Source organism: Mauremys reevesii, linkage group 9, assembly GCF_016161935.1.
Source record: "Mauremys reevesii isolate NIE-2019 linkage group 9, ASM1616193v1, whole genome shotgun sequence".
Taxonomy (NCBI): Eukaryota; Metazoa; Chordata; order Testudines; family Geoemydidae; genus Mauremys; species Mauremys reevesii.
In genome coordinates, this window is record NC_052631.1 from 60,297,670 (window position 1) to 60,312,911 (window position 15,242).

At 48.9% G+C, this 15,242-nt stretch overlaps 1 protein-coding gene across 1 annotated transcript in view; it reads left to right on the top strand.

The window, feature by feature from the left end:
- Positions 1 to 15,242, top strand: part of MID2 (midline 2) — a 321,117-nt gene that overhangs the window by 189,784 nt on the left and 116,091 nt on the right. The window contains exon 3 of the mRNA XM_039488713.1: positions 5,792 to 5,899. Within this exon, the coding sequence (XP_039344647.1) occupies positions 5,792 to 5,899 (108 nt within the window). The remainder of the gene's footprint in view (positions 1 to 5,791; positions 5,900 to 15,242) is intronic.

The following is a 15,242-nucleotide window of genomic DNA, read 5'->3' on the forward strand; positions in this document are numbered from 1 at the left end:
GACTTTTCACAGCATGACTGTGAACCACTGATAACTACTCTCTGGGAATGATTTTCCAACCAGTTATGCACCCAACTTATAGTAGCTCCATCTAGGTTGTATTTCCCTAGTTTGTTTATGAGAAGGTCATGAGAAAGAGTATCAAAAGCCTTACTAAAGTCAAGATATACCACATCTACCGCTTCCCCCCTATACACAAGGCTTGTTCCCCTGTCAAATCAGGTTGGTTTGACACGACTTGTTCTTGACAAATCCATGCTGACTTTTATTTATCACCTTATTTTCTTCTAGGTGTTTGCAAATTCATTGCTTAATTATTTGCTCCATTATCTTTCCGGATATAAAAGTTAAGCTGACTGGTCTGTAATTCCCAGGGTTGTCCTTATTTCCCTTTTTATAGATGGGCATTAGATTTGCCCTTTTCCAGTCTTCTGGAATGTCTCCCATCTTCCATGACTTTTCAAAAATAATTGTTAATGGCTCATATATCTCCTCAGTCAGCTCCTTGAGTATTCTAAGATGCATTTCATCAGGCCTTGGTGATTTGAAGACATCTAACTTGACTAAGTAATATTTGACTTGTTCTTTCCCTGTTTTAGACTCTGATCCTACCTCATTTTCACTGGCATTCACTATGTTAGATGTCCAGTTGCCACCAACCTTCTTGGTGAAAGCTGAAACAAAGAGGTCATTAAGCAGCACTGCCATTTCCACATTTTTTGTTATTGTCTCCCCCCTCTCATTGAGTAACGGGCCTACTCTGTCCTTGGTCTTCCTCTTGCTTCTAATGTATTGTAGAATGTTTTCTTGTTACCTTTTGTGTCCCTAGCTAGTTTGATCTCATTTTGTGCCTTGGCTTTTCTAATTTTGACCCTACATACTTGTGTTATTTGTTTATATTCATCCTTTGTAATTTGACCGAGTTTCCACTTTTTTATAGGACTCTTTTTTGAGTTTTAGTTCGTTGAAGATCTCCTGGGTAAGCCAGGGTGGTCTCTTGCCATACTTCCTATCTTTCCTGTGCTCTTGTGCCATTAATAATGTCTCTTTGAAAAACTGCCAACTATCTTCAATTGTTTTTTCTCTTAGACTTGCTCCCATGGGATTTTACCTACCAACTCCCTGAGTTTGCTGAAGTCTGCCTTCTTGAAATCCATTGTCTTTATTGTGCTGTTCTGCCTCCTACTATTCCTTAGAATCTTGAACTCTACCATTTCATGATCACTTTCACCCAAGTTGCCTTCCACTTTCAAATTCTCAGTCAGTTCCTCCCTATTTGTCAAAATCAAATCTAGAACAGCCTTCCCCACTAGTAGCTTTTTCTACCATCTGAAATAAAAAATTGTCTCCAATACTTTCCTAGAACTTGTTGGATAATCTGTGTCCTGCTATGTTATTTTCCCAACAGATGTCTGAGTTGTTGAAGTCCCCCATCACCACCAAGTCCTGTGCTTTGGATGATTTTGTTAGTTGTTTAAAAAAAGCCTCATCCACCTCTTCTTCCTGGTTTGGTGGTCTGTAGTAGACCCCCTACCATGACATCACCCTTGTTTTTAACCCTTTTATCCTTACCCGGAGACTTTCAACAAGTCTGTTTCTTATTTCTATCTCAACCTCAGTCCAAGTGTATACATTTTTAATATATAAGACAACACCTCATCCCTTTTCTCCCTGCCTGTCCTTCCTGAGCAAGCTGTATCCTTCTATACCAATATTCCAGTCATGCGTATTATCCCACCAAGTCTCCGTGATGCCAACTATGTCATAGTTGTGCTTATTTATTAGCATTTCGAGTACTTCCTGCTTATTTCCTATTCTTCTTGCATTAGTATACAGATATCTAAGATACTGATTTGATTCCGCCCCCCCCCCCCCAGTTCTGTCTTGTCTCTCCCTTATTTCTGCTTAACTGCCCATGCTCCCCGCAAAGTCTGACCCTTCTCCCGGGTCTCCATGTTTTTGACTTTATCTGTCAAACCTAGTTTAAAGCCCTCCTCACTAGGTTAGCCAATCTGTAGTCAAATATGCTCTTCCCCTTCCTTGCTAGGTGGACCCCATCTCTATTTAGCAGTCCTTCTTCCTGGAACAGCATCCCGTGGTCAAGGAGGCCAAAGCCCTCCTAGCAACACCATCTTTGCAGCCAGGCATTCACCTCCAGAATGTATCTGTCTTTGCCGAGGCCCCTACCCTTGACCTGAAGGATTGAAGAGAACACCACCAGTGCTCCCAACTCCCTTACCCTTACTCCCAGAGCACTGTGATCACTTCTGATCTGCTGAGGGTCATACCTTGCAGTATCATTAGTGCCCACATGGATGAGTAGCATGGGGTAGTAGTCAGAGGGCCAGATGATCCTCAACAGTCCTTCCATAACATCTCGGATATGGGCCCCTGGCAGGCAGCTTACCTCTTGGGATGCCATGTCCGGGCAACAGAATAGTGCCTCCGTCCCCCTCAGAAGAGTCTCCAACTACCACTTCCCTACATTTCCTCCTGGGAGTGGTGGCTCTGATCCTCCCAGTCTTGGGGGTATGTGGCTTCTCCTCTTCAACCTTTGGGGGTGATTCCTCATCACTTGTTGCCAGGGCAGCGTAACAGTTCTCCCTCACCATGATGGGTGGGTTGGGAGTAGGGGTGGAGTACTGCCTGCTGCCAGAAGTAACCAGCAGCCAGTGTCCTCCCTATACCAGAGCCTTATCCTCCTCCCTTGGTGGCAAGACAGCGGTCCTCTCTAGCTGAATAGTGTCCTCAGCCTTGGGTCAACAAAAATGATTAGGGGGCTGGAGAACATGACTTATGAGGAGAGGCTGAGGGAACTGGGATTGTTTAGTCTGCAGAAGAGAAGAATGAGGGGGGATTTGATAGCTGCTTTCAACTACCTGAAAGGGGGTTCCAAAGAGGATGGATCTAGACTGTTCTCAGTGGTACCTGATGACAGAGCAAGGAGTAATGGTCTCAAGTTGCAGTGTGGGAGGTTTAGGTTGGATATTAGGAAAAACTTTTTCACTCAGAGAGTGGTGAAGCACTGGAATGGGTTACCTAGAGAGGTGGTGGAATCTCCTTCCTTAGAGGTTTTTAATGTCACGCTTGACAAAGCCCTGACTGGGATGATTTAGTTGGGAATTGGTCCTGCTTTGAGCAGGGGGTTGGACTAGATGACCTCCTGAGGTCCCTTCCAACCCTGATATTCTATGATTCTATTCCATGATTCTACGTCTCCATACGAATACGCTCGAGAAATTCCTCGTGTGCACGGATGCTCCCCAGCCTGGCCACCTCCTCCTGTAGCTCTCCCAGCTGCTTCCTGAGAGATTCCACCAGCAGGCACCTCTCACACTGGATGGTCCCCCCCGCCTGGCTTTCTGTGAGTGGGAAATGCAGGCCACAGTCTCTGCAAATCCACTCCAGCATCTGGGTAGAGGCATTAACCGTTTTGAAAGCAGAAGTTTTGATTTTTCAATTCAAACTGAATTTTGATTTGAAATATACTTCAGTGTCCTTCCCAAAACATTTACAGGGTAAAAAAATCAGGTAATGGAACATTTAGTTTCTGATCTAACAAAATATTGTTCATTTGACCCAGGGACCTGCTGTCTGCCCCACTGCAAGCTGCACAACTTACCTGGTGGGCTCCGCCCTGTGTCTAGTCGACGATTATCCATGTTAAAGCAAACCCCGCCATTCCACTAGGCATTGGCCCCTGTGTCAGCAGAGTCAGTGGAGAGGGCAATGGCTGAATGTGCCACTAAGACTGCCCTTGTCGCTCTCCCTGAGAGCAGGGCTGAGACCTGCTGGCTGCTTAGCATGGGTGAAGCGGGCCTGCTGCTGCCCATGGTGAACCTGTTCGGTGGATTAAGGTCTCTCTGCTGAGCACCTTCCATCCAGCTGAAATCTGTCCTAAGCACCTTGGGGTGGCTCCCAGAGTCCGTTACTCTCCAGGGCCTTTTCACCAGTACTCAGGCCATTCAGTGTTTAGGACCAAATTTACAAATCACTGGAAAGAGAGAACAGTGGTAAAACAGGGAAAATAAGCTGGCCTGTCCCCCAGGAAACAGCAGGCCAGCTTTCCTGTTATTCCTTCATTTAGCCATTTGCATGTAAATCTGCTGCATCTTCTTCTTTAATCCACTGCAATTCCCTTCCCGATTGATCTCCTTTTTAAGTTCTGCTGTGTTCCTCATCGCCTACCTCAGCCCCTCCTCCCTCTGACCCCAATAGCATGGTTGGCTTCAGATCGCATGTGTACAGAAGTGTTTGATAATCCTCCAGCTGCTCCTCCGTGCTGAGGCATGAGGTGAGCTGGAGCTATACTACCAGAGGTGAAAGTAAGCTGGTACAGCATACCAGCAAGAGCCGGTACACCATGCCGGACTGGACCAGCTTCTCTGGCAGTGATTTAAAGGGCCTGGGGCTCCCTGCAGTGGTAGGAGCAGCGGACCCTTTAAATCCCCGCCCGAGCTCTGCTGCCCCGGGATAGCGGCGGCAGGGCTCCTGCGGTGATTTAAAGGGCCCAGAGCTCCGCGGCAGCCAGAACCCCAGGCCCTTTAATTCGCCCCTGAGCCCTGGGGCACCCAGCTGCCTGTGCAGCTGGTAGCTCCACAGCAGGAGCCCCAGGGCCTTTAAATCTGGAAAGGCCCTGCCTTTTCCGGTTGAGGCCACGCCCCCGCTCAGGACTCCGGGGTACTGGTAAGTCTTTTAGGTTACTTTCACCCCTGTATACTGCTGACCTTTCTGCACCAACCTGGGGACTTTGGTACTTTGCATCTGCCCTGCTGCATAAATGCTGCATCATTTTAGCTGCATCTGCCTACAAGAAAGCAATGGATTCTGTCTTGTAGTGTAAAATGGCAAAGCTCCATTCTAGCTGCTGCCTGCTATTCCATTAGAAGCCTAATTCACCCCTCGCATTTTATTCTTTCTCCATGCTCTTTGATGGTGACAGCTTAGTGACTCCTGCTCTGCAATCTCGCATTGCTTGAGAAGGTCACGGACCCTTTTCTTTGTCACAATCAGTCGGAAGGACCCCTTTGGATATGTGCTCTGTACAGACAAGCTGGGCCTCAGCATGCTGGGGCATTAAGGCAGGTTGTGGAATCCCTGTCACTGTTGGTTTTAAAGAACAGGTTGGACAAACACCTGTCAGGGATGATCTTGGTTTCCTTGGCCCTGCCTCAGCACAGAAGGCTGCACCAGATGACCTCTCAAGGTCCCCTTCAGCCCTATATTTCTATGATTCTAACTATTAGAACCCTGACCCTCACTGGCACTAGCAAGGTTCTAATGGTTGAGCTGTCTGTGCTGGCCTGTGGCCATTAGTATCCAGAAGAAGGCTCAGATTGTGTCATGTGAACTGATTGTATTGGAGAATGTGTTTCTTGCTCCCTTCTGGTCATGGCTGGACACCCAAGGGAACGGCACTTTCCCGCATCATGAGGGGCCCTGTCATTTGACCCAAGGACAGAAGCTCAGGCCCCAGCTCTGAAGAGGTTAATATCTGACATTGCTTTGGTGCCTTCCTCCTGCCACTGAAATGGGAATGAATACAGGACATGGCAGCCTGCTTCTATTTTTGTTGCCTGCACAGCAGTAACTGTTAAACAGTATTATGTCCTCCCCACTTCAGTCCCTGACTCCCTGGCAGCTGGCACAGGCCTTGGCTGACAGGAGGGGGCCTGTGGTGGTAAGCTGTTGCTTATCTCTCTGTCAGAGATGTCAGAGCTGCTGGAGTTGCCAGGCTCTGAGTCGGCGTGTTGCATTCTAACAGCTTGGGGTTTCTGCTGTTTCTGCCTAGGTGAACACAGCCATGCATGAGGCCAAGCTGATGGAGGAGTGTGATGAGCTCATGGAGATCATCCGGCAGCGCAAGCAAGTGATTGCCGTCAAGATCAAGGAGACAAAGGTAAGTGTCGCTCTGAGGTGTGCGTGCCCAGTGCTGATGCCACAATTACTTGGGGGAAGTGCTGTGGACACTGGTGCTGCTGCTCCTATGACATCCCTGCCCCAAATTTTCAGATCAGCTTTGCCAACTTGCCCAGTCCTCTTGGTTTCATGATACAGCATCCTCTCCAGGACAGCATGCTCCCATCCATGGGGCTGACATGTCAGCAAACAAAGCCACAGAGGAGGAAGATGTACCTTGAGTAAGTGGTCTAAGAGTCCGGGAGACCCACTGGAAAAGATTGGTGTATCTGGAAATGAGCTTCAAGTCTCAGCATTTCAGAGGTTGCAATGGAGTGGCCAAGAATTTGCCTACAGAAGGGATAGGATGTGCCAAGGCTGGGTCCTCTAATTCTTTTAAACATAGAGGACAAGGCAGGGGCTGCTTTTCAGAGATGCTTTGTGTGATGCTGGCAGACCAGGTGCCAGCTCATGCCAAGGTCCCCAGGTCTCAACTGAACACTGACAAACACCTAGCTGGAACCAGTCTGGCTCACCTGTGGGTTAGTATAGTTGAAACACTAAAATTATAAGAATGTGTTTAGTGTTTAAACTTTATGAAATGCCTGTGAGTTGCTGCCTGCACTAATCTCACTTACAGCATTGGTATCCCACTGTTGAGCATTGATACTGTAAGCTTCTGTAACTGTGTAAATCACTGGACAGGAAGGAGGCATTAAGTAATATGAAGTGCCACACTGCAACCTTCCAGCCCCAGATGCAGCAGAGGAGACCACTGCAGGGGAATGGGCCCAATTACAGCACCTGAGAGCACCTGAAGAATGTGAGCATCAGAGACTGATGACGGAATTACCAGTCAGGGAGTCTAAGGCAGCTGGGGCAGCTGAGGAGAGAGACCACCAAAGACACCGGAAACAAGTAACAGCAGTCAAAGCCAACAAAGTAACTGAGGAGCGGGCACACGGGTGTCTGATGGAAGCTCAAACATTTCAGCCCAAATTACTGGAGCAGCAAAAGGAGCCAGTGAGTATACCTGCCCCCCCCTCCCCCAACACAAGGGAGTAGGAGAAAGTCTGCCTAATTTATAAAGAAACTGACTGTACAGAAGAGTTCCAGTCCACCTTGGAGAGACTGCTTAGGCTGCACAATATCTCAGCAGATAAACAGATGCCTGTTCTCTTAACCAGCTTATCTGTGAAGCCAGACAAGTTTTGAATGATCTGGAGGAGGGTGGTGTAAAGATGAAGAAGAAATTTAAAGAAAATGTATTGGAAAGATTTAAGATTACCTCTGAGATCTATTGATTGAAGGCTAGAAACATCAGCCTGTTGGACAACGTCACTCATGTTGAACAGGTGCATAAAATATGTCATTTTAGGAGAAAATCGGGGTGGGTGCTGAAGGTGATGATGGAAAACTGTTTGAGCTGATAGCCCAGAAGCAGTTGCTCTGGGTGGTTACAGATGAGGTGAAGGCAGCCATCTGTGACAAAAAGCCAGCCACAGTTTTAGAGGCTGCAGAAATTGCTTATGATGAGTCAAAGGCCCATGGGGATAGGGGAGTAAATCCGAGGGGAAGGGAAATCCCCATGTCACCCAGGGTCAGAGGGAAGTGGTGATTGGAAAGAAACCTAACCCCACTTAGATAAAACCCCTGAAGGGAACCCAAGTTTTAAAGCTACCTACCAACAGGAAAGGCAGGTCAATCACCAGAAGGGAGAGAGGCATTAAGTAATGTGAAGTGCCGCTCTGCAACTGAAGATGTGACGTCCTGCCCAAAAGGAAAAGCCAGTTGACACCAGAAAGACTATTGTGGCATGTTAAAGAGGACAAAAGACGTTGTTGCTCTGTTGCCCCTTCCTCCCCCATGAAGGGAGGGTAATCATGCATGTTAACGCTGATATAGTGCCTGAGGATTTTACACTTGAAAATTGGTTAGGAACATCTAAGTACAGAATTCACAGTCAATTTGGAGGTTTTGTCCTGGGTCTTACCAGCCTGCCCTGAGGTTGGTGTTCATGCTCCTGAGTCACTGCAGACCGCTTGACACTTGGTAAAATCCATTTTCCTCATTCAGCTCTTATGGCAATGAGACTAATAGCAAACGAAGCTGTAGCTCAGTGTGCAGTGCTCCCTGGAGCTGGAGCTTTGCAGAGCCCTTCAAGGGGCCAGCACCTGCACTGTCCAGCCACTCTAGAGACTCACATACCTTACAGCACACAGGGTATGTTGTCATGTTGATATCATTGAGTTGTGCTTCACAAATTCATGAGATGCCGTTAATTTGTCCTACTCCAGCAGCGCTTTTTGGGATAGGCTTTGAATAGCAGCTGTAGCTCAGAGCTGTGAGTTAGATCCCGACAGTGCAGGGGAGTGCAGTAGCTATTCTGTATAAGCTCTTACACAGCCATGGACCAGGATGCTGGCTGCTACATGCACATGAATGTCTCTCTGCACGTCCTATCAGATAAACCAGAGCCCCTCCAGTGTCTACCATCTCTTCCACATGTGGTGACATTGCAGTGACACCTGGCAGCCTTTTTAAAACAGAGTAGGGATTATTAGTCAATTGGGATACCGCATCAGGAAGTCCTTAGGGTAGCTGAGAGAAACAAAGGTGAAGATGGAGTTCAGACTGGCCAATGTCAGGGTACTACCCAGCCAAGCCTGTAGATTGGCTCTGTCAATCGTCTCTCTGTCTTTGTGTCTCAGTTCCAGTTGAAAGCTCCTGTGTCTCTCCAAGAGCTAGCTCCTAACACAGCCACCTCACATCTTTTGCTCCATTGTCCTCCTGCCAGGACGCATGCTGAGTTCACATGTTCTGCCTGAGGGAGTTTCCCATTGTTAGGTGTCAGTTGTTCTGCACTTGGGGTCCTGTTGTTTTTCCAGATCGTCCATTGATATTGTCAGTTTCAGCCAGTCCTGAATGACCCACTCCTACCTCCCCAGACAGTTGCATGACCCCGGTACCTCAAGTCTCCTGCTCTGCCCCAGGAGCATTTTAACATTTCTGCACTTCCTGGGTAGCAATCCCTAGTCAGGTAAGCAGGGCCAGTTTTATGCCAATTCCACCAATTCCCCGGAATCAGGCCCCGCGCTGAAGAGGGACCCATGCCTGCGCCTAAGGGGGCCCCGCTCCAGGGGTCTTCGATGGCGAGGGGTCCGCTCTGAGGGTCTTTGGGGGCATTTTGGTGGCGGAGGGTCCTTTGGTGCCATGGAAGACCTGGAGCGGACCCCTCGCCGCCAAAGTGCCTCCGAAGCCCCAGACCGCCACTGAGTATTCCAATCGGGCCCTGCGGGTCATAAAGCCGGCCCTGCAGGTAAGTCACTGCTATTCATACAAATATTACAGAAAATTCCTACTTTGGCCCAGCGATAACCCACATCGTTTGGCACCAAATAGCATTCCGAATGTGGCCAGAGCTACATGTTATTACAGAGTATTGTTTGTGAGAATCTTCTCCAGTTTTGCTCTTTAGTGTTTTAACATTGTAACATCATCACCGGAAGGAGTTGTTATAATCTGTGTAGTATGTGAAATGTATACAAAGGGACTCTCGTGGCCTGTCTGTTAATGCGCTTTTGACTCCCCACTTCCTGAAGTTATATGTGAATCCGGGTGGCTCCTCACTGCTCTTATCCTCAGGGTTCAACTGTCTCGGACAAATTAATGTTTGAAAGGCCACGGATGGTATCTGGTTTGGGGAGGAGAATGGCACAGATTTGCATGATAGATTGTTGTAGTCACATCCGCCCAGATAATTTCCTAAGGGGTTTTATAACACTGCTATGTTACTGTGATAATGTTAATGTCGAAGGGCCATCTTAGACCTACACAGCAGATCAGTTAAAAGCTGAAAACTCTGCAATATACTTAACCTTAAGTTTATTGGGTATTCCAGTGGTTTCTGTATAATAGGGAGATATGTGGTGCTTGAATTAACTCTGACACTAAAACTAGCGTAGGTTCATATTATCAGTACTGGTGCTCCAGCCTTTTAAATTTTAAATGTTGCTCCACCTCTGTGACAGTGGCCTCACGGAGTTCCATAGTTGTTGTGTATGAACTGATTTCCTCTCTCATATTTGTTCTGGTTGTAAGTAAAAGGATGTTCTCCAACTGCCAACCCTTCAAACTCACCCTAGCATTTGACAGCTCAAGCTCTTTCCATCTTGTGCATCATCCCAGAGAATAAAGGGGTCTGAGGGCCCAATTCCAGCCCTGGTGATTGCACAGGTGTCACTGGCCTGCAGGTTATGCGGTTTGAGAGGGTCTGTGTGACAGAGCCCAGCTTGACTTTCAGATCCCAGAGGGAGTTTGCAGGGATGGCACTTGTAACAGGGTGGCGGGGGGTTCTTTGCAACCTGAGCAAATGTGGAAAGGAAACGAGTGATACCCAGTGGAAAGGGAACCTCACAATGCCATTTATAGAGTCACTTTTCAGGGGAGAACCACCATTTCATGACAGTCTCCGAGAGGATGCCTACAGAAGAGCTGGGGTGTAATTCTCAGTTCAGGTAGACATGCATGCATTAGCTGTGCTTGAGGTAGTGCCTAAAAATAGCAGAGTGGCTTCAGCAGCTTAGGCTAGCCACCCAAACAGTGTCTCCTGACTCTTCCCTCCCTCCCCCGCCACACACCCAGTCCATGCCACTGCAGCCCCACCACTATTTGTAGGTGTTAGCTCAAGCAGCACTAATGCGTGTATGCCTACACCAGCTGTGAACTACACCTCCCAGCTACAGGGTAGACTGTACCCTGTTTGTGCCTCTTGACAGCTGCCAGTGCCATGGACATTCTAACTCACTATGGCACAAGGACAGCAGTCACAGATAGCCTGAGCTCCATTATAGGTTTGATTGTGCACAACTAAGTGGGAGTGGCTCCTGGAGTTACGTCCTTAGTCTGGGAAAGTACGACAGAGGTCCCAAAAGGCTGGGGACTGTTCAAATTCCATTCTGCACCCAAGGACAGTCAGATCACATGATGCTGGTTACAAATAATACTGGAAAAAGGACAACACTTCCCTGTGTGTTTAGAGGGGAAGTTGAGATGGTGATAAAAACGTTTCACTTCTGAGCACTGTAATGACTGCCAGTGGTCAGCCTAGCTACTCTCCAGGCTAATGAAATGTAAGTAAATGCTAAGCTGTTTATGGCTCCAGCTGTTTTCTCTCTGTAATTCAGAAGCAATGTTGGGAACCAAGCAGCTGGAGCATTATAGAGATGACCGACGGTGCTACTCAATCAAAGATAACCGAGTACCAATATGGAGTGTATTTCCAAGAGCAAAATGAAAACCAATTTCTTTGATCAGCCCCCAACTGCAAATATTTGTAAAATCTGCAGGGGAAAAAAATCAAAAAGTGGTGGGAGGGGAGGAAAGGGGAGATGGGTAGCAAACTGCAGATAAATGAAACATTAAAAACTGACAATCAGGAAATAGTTTGACTGATAAATTGCCAATTCATTTTCCATACATTCTGGGGTGTTTTTTCTGACTCTGGTGAATGACCCTACTTAGATGGGATGGGCCACATCACTGCATCAGATGGCCTGATAGCAGCAGGTGGGGAATTGTTGGGTTTTGTTACTGTTAAAGAAGTTGTCAAGGATATTTGTACCTTGTATTTCTGGTAGCCCTAGGAGAGGGCAGGTGTCCGAGGGAGCCCCCCGAGAGCTAGAGCATGGAAAGCCCAGTGCTGGGTGCACCTGGGTGCTGTTATGCTGCGTTCCGGTGCCCCCCACCCCCGCTTGCTGCAATGCCTGGGTGCTGCTTTGTTGACCAGGGTACTTATTTGCAGGCTGGGTTTTATCTTGTTTTAATACATCATGGCTGAAATCTTCGGTTGGTTCTAAAATGTGGTAGAAGGAACCTCTGTCTTCAAACTAGCACCATGCACCTTTCAGGAACTAAAAATCCCAAAGGAGGCATCTCTCTAATGCATGGCGTAACCTGGGCTTTGCTCATCAGAGCTTTTTGCCACTCAGAGTATGTCTACACTGCCCACCAGATTGGCGGGTAGCGATCAATCTATCACGGATCTTTATCGCGCGTAGTGTAGACACGATAAAGTGATCCCCGATCACTCTCCCGTCGATTGCTGAACTCCAGCTTGTCGAGAGGCGGAAGCAAAGTCGATGAGGGAGCTGCAGCAATCAACCCCGCTTCATGAGGATGCGAGGTAAGTCGAACTAAGATATGTCGACTTCAGCTACACTGTTCTCGTAGCTGAAGTTGCGTATCTTAGGTTGATCTCCCCCCCGTCCAGTGTAGACCAGGCCTGTAATGCTTGTCTAGTCTTTTTTTAATACAGCAAGGCTTTCCTTTCTTGTTCCTTTTCTCCTTTTGATAATTTTCTTGATGAGCCTGGGCATAAAATGAACCATCCATCAGCCCATTAAGTCCCAGCAGGAGAGTCACTGCCTTGTGCAAATATACATTTGAAGTTTTGTTCACCCTGCTGTTAGTCCGAATGAGCCTGCATGTCTCACTCAGCACAGGCTGTGATGGTTTGGTTTCCATAATGATGAATGAAGGTGTGCATTACAGATTGGCAGGAGAGATGCATGGCCCGTTGGCGAAACAAATGGATTAATCAGCCCATCCTGGTATTCATCACTCCCTCCCCCAGCCACCAGTAACCAAGTGACACCTGAGCCCAGTGCAGTTGTGTTGGCATTGTGGTGTAGGGAGGAGAGAGACTCATAGTCCAAGTGCTCTGGGATGGTATAGCACAATGCACAGAGCAGGAAGAGATCAGCTGTGTGAGGAGGAGGGCAATGCAGGGCACAGAGGCAGCAGGACATGAGGTTGCTGTGAGGTTGCTGTGAAACTGAAATAGGCCATATCAGGCTACTCTGTCTTAGGTACACAAAGGAGCCATTATTTTGGAAGGCGTGTTTAACTGTCTGGAGTTCCACTTTGTTTGTGTGGCAAAAAATGCAGATTCAGATCAACTGCAACATGTGAGACAGATGTCTCTTGGTGCCCAGCTGGCAAAGGGTTCATTCTCCTTTACAAGACACTTCTGTCTCAGACCAGACCAACTCATTATACCTAAGACATTGCTTTCATCAATTTATCCATAAAGGGCAGCATGTGAGGTCTCTACTGAAAGCTTGTAACTTACTGTAGTGCCCCTCTCCACCCAGTCAGGGCCGAATTAACTTTTTGTGGGCCCGGCACCAAACATATTTGTGGGCCCCCCTGGGGAATAATTGTAAAAGGGGCCGGGGGTAAAAGCACAGTGGGGCAGGAGCTAGGGTTGGTCTCTGGAGCAAGGGAGGGGTCAGGGGTAAACTTCAAGCGCAGCAGGGCTGGGGAGGGGGTAAACAGGATCCCCCCCGCCCCTGCCCACGTAGAACGGGTACCTACCTGGTTCTAGCCCATTCTCTTTGTCTCTCTCTGCACTGAGCTGCCCCGCAGCAGCAGGACAGGTTCTCTTCCAGCCCTCTGGGGTGCGTGTTGGGAGTGGGAGAAGCGGAGGCTAATATGGTTACTCCTATAACCGGACATTTAGTTTCCAGTCAGCACTGCCAACCGGACACTCAGGTCCCGTTTTCTACTGGAGTTTCCAGTCTAAAACTGGATACCTGGCAACAGGGCTGCCAGGAAGGCCTGAGGGGGGGGGAGAGGGGCAAGCAATCATTTTTAAAATTAAGAAGGCTAAGCCTTAAGGGGAGGCAAGTGGTGGGTGGGCTAGGGGGTGGAGAGGAGCTAGTGGGCAGGGCCATGTCTGCTGTACTACCCAGGTAGGTTGGAGACTGTGGGGATCAGCTGACACAGTATCCAGGGCCGGTGCAAGGATATTTTGCACCCTACGCAAAACTTCCACCTTGCGTCCCCCCCTCCCCTCTGGATCATCGCTTATTATAAACTTTCAAAAATGAATGCAGTGGAGTCACATCTTACATGGGGGTTAGGTTCTAAGGTCAGCGCGTAAGAGGAAAATCGCGTATAGTGAAAATTACCATAAACTACAGTACACACGGTATACATAGTATACACTGTCTACACTAGAAAAGGGTCCTCAACCTACGGCACACATGCCAAAGGTGGCACGCAAGCTGATTTTTATTTTTTAATGGCAGGCTGTGGGTCACGACCACCGCTGAGCCTGCTGCCGGCCTGGGGCTCCATTCACTCAGCTACCAGCCAGGGTCTCAGCTGGCGACTCCCCTCAGCCTCTTGCTGTTCACCCAGGCCGGCAGGAAGCTGAGCAGGGCCGGTGGCCAAGACCCTGACTGGTCTGGGTGAATGGAATCTCAGGCCAGCAGGAGGCTGAGTGGGGCCGGTGGCCGGGACCCCGACTGGCAAGGGGCTGGCAGCCAGAACCCCAGACTGGAAGCAGGCTGAGTGTGGCTGGCGGCTGGGACCTCAGCCCGCTGCCAGCTGGGGTCCCAGCCACCGGCTCCGCTCAGCCTCCTGCCGGCCTGGGTGAACAGAACCCCAGGCCGGCGGACAGAACCCTGGGTGAATGGAGCCCCAGGCCGGCGGACGGAACCCTGGGTGAACGGAGCCCCAGACCGTTCACCCAGGCTGGCAGGAGGCTGAGCGGAGCTGGCTGGGACCCCAGCAGGCTGAGCGGGGCTGGCGGCTGGGACCCCGGCTGGCAGGAGCCGGCCCACTGCTGGCCCTGCTCAGCCCACTGCCAGCTGAGTGACCAGAACCCCGGGCTGGTAGCAGGCTCAGCGGCAGCCGGGACCCGGAGCCTGCCACTAAAATAAAAAATCGGCTTGCGTGCCACCTTTGGGTTGAGGACCCCTGTTCCTGTGTATACTGTACTTTATGGTAATTTTCACTATACACAATTTTCCTCTTACGCGGTGACTTTAGAACCAACCCCTGTGTAAGATGTGACTCCACTGTACTGTAAAAAAAAATTTGGGGCACCGCTTTTTGGCACCCTCAAATCTTGGTGCCCTAGGCGGTCACCTAGTTTGCCTAGTGGTTACACTGGCCCTGACAGTATCCCCAGCCCAGGTGACGTGACAGCCAGTGGTGGATTTAGAGTTAGTGGGGCCCCCCAGCCCTGTGCTCAGCTTCATTTTGGGGGCTCCTCCTTGGGACCCAGTCAAGAAAAAGAACATTCTCTCGTATCTCCCCCTGCCCCCATTTTTCATTCTTTTTTTCTTCATCCTCCTCCCATAAGTAATAGCAAGTAAATGAAAATAAAGTGAGGTACCTTGATTGTTCTTGTAGTCTAACTTATTTTTCCACAGACCATTTGAAAATCACCATGGGGGGGGTCCTCGACGGACCACTTAATGATCTTTCCAAATATTCTAAAAAAAAATGTTCGGGTGCAGGGTCTGGCCAGGAGCTAGGGCAAGGGAGGGAGC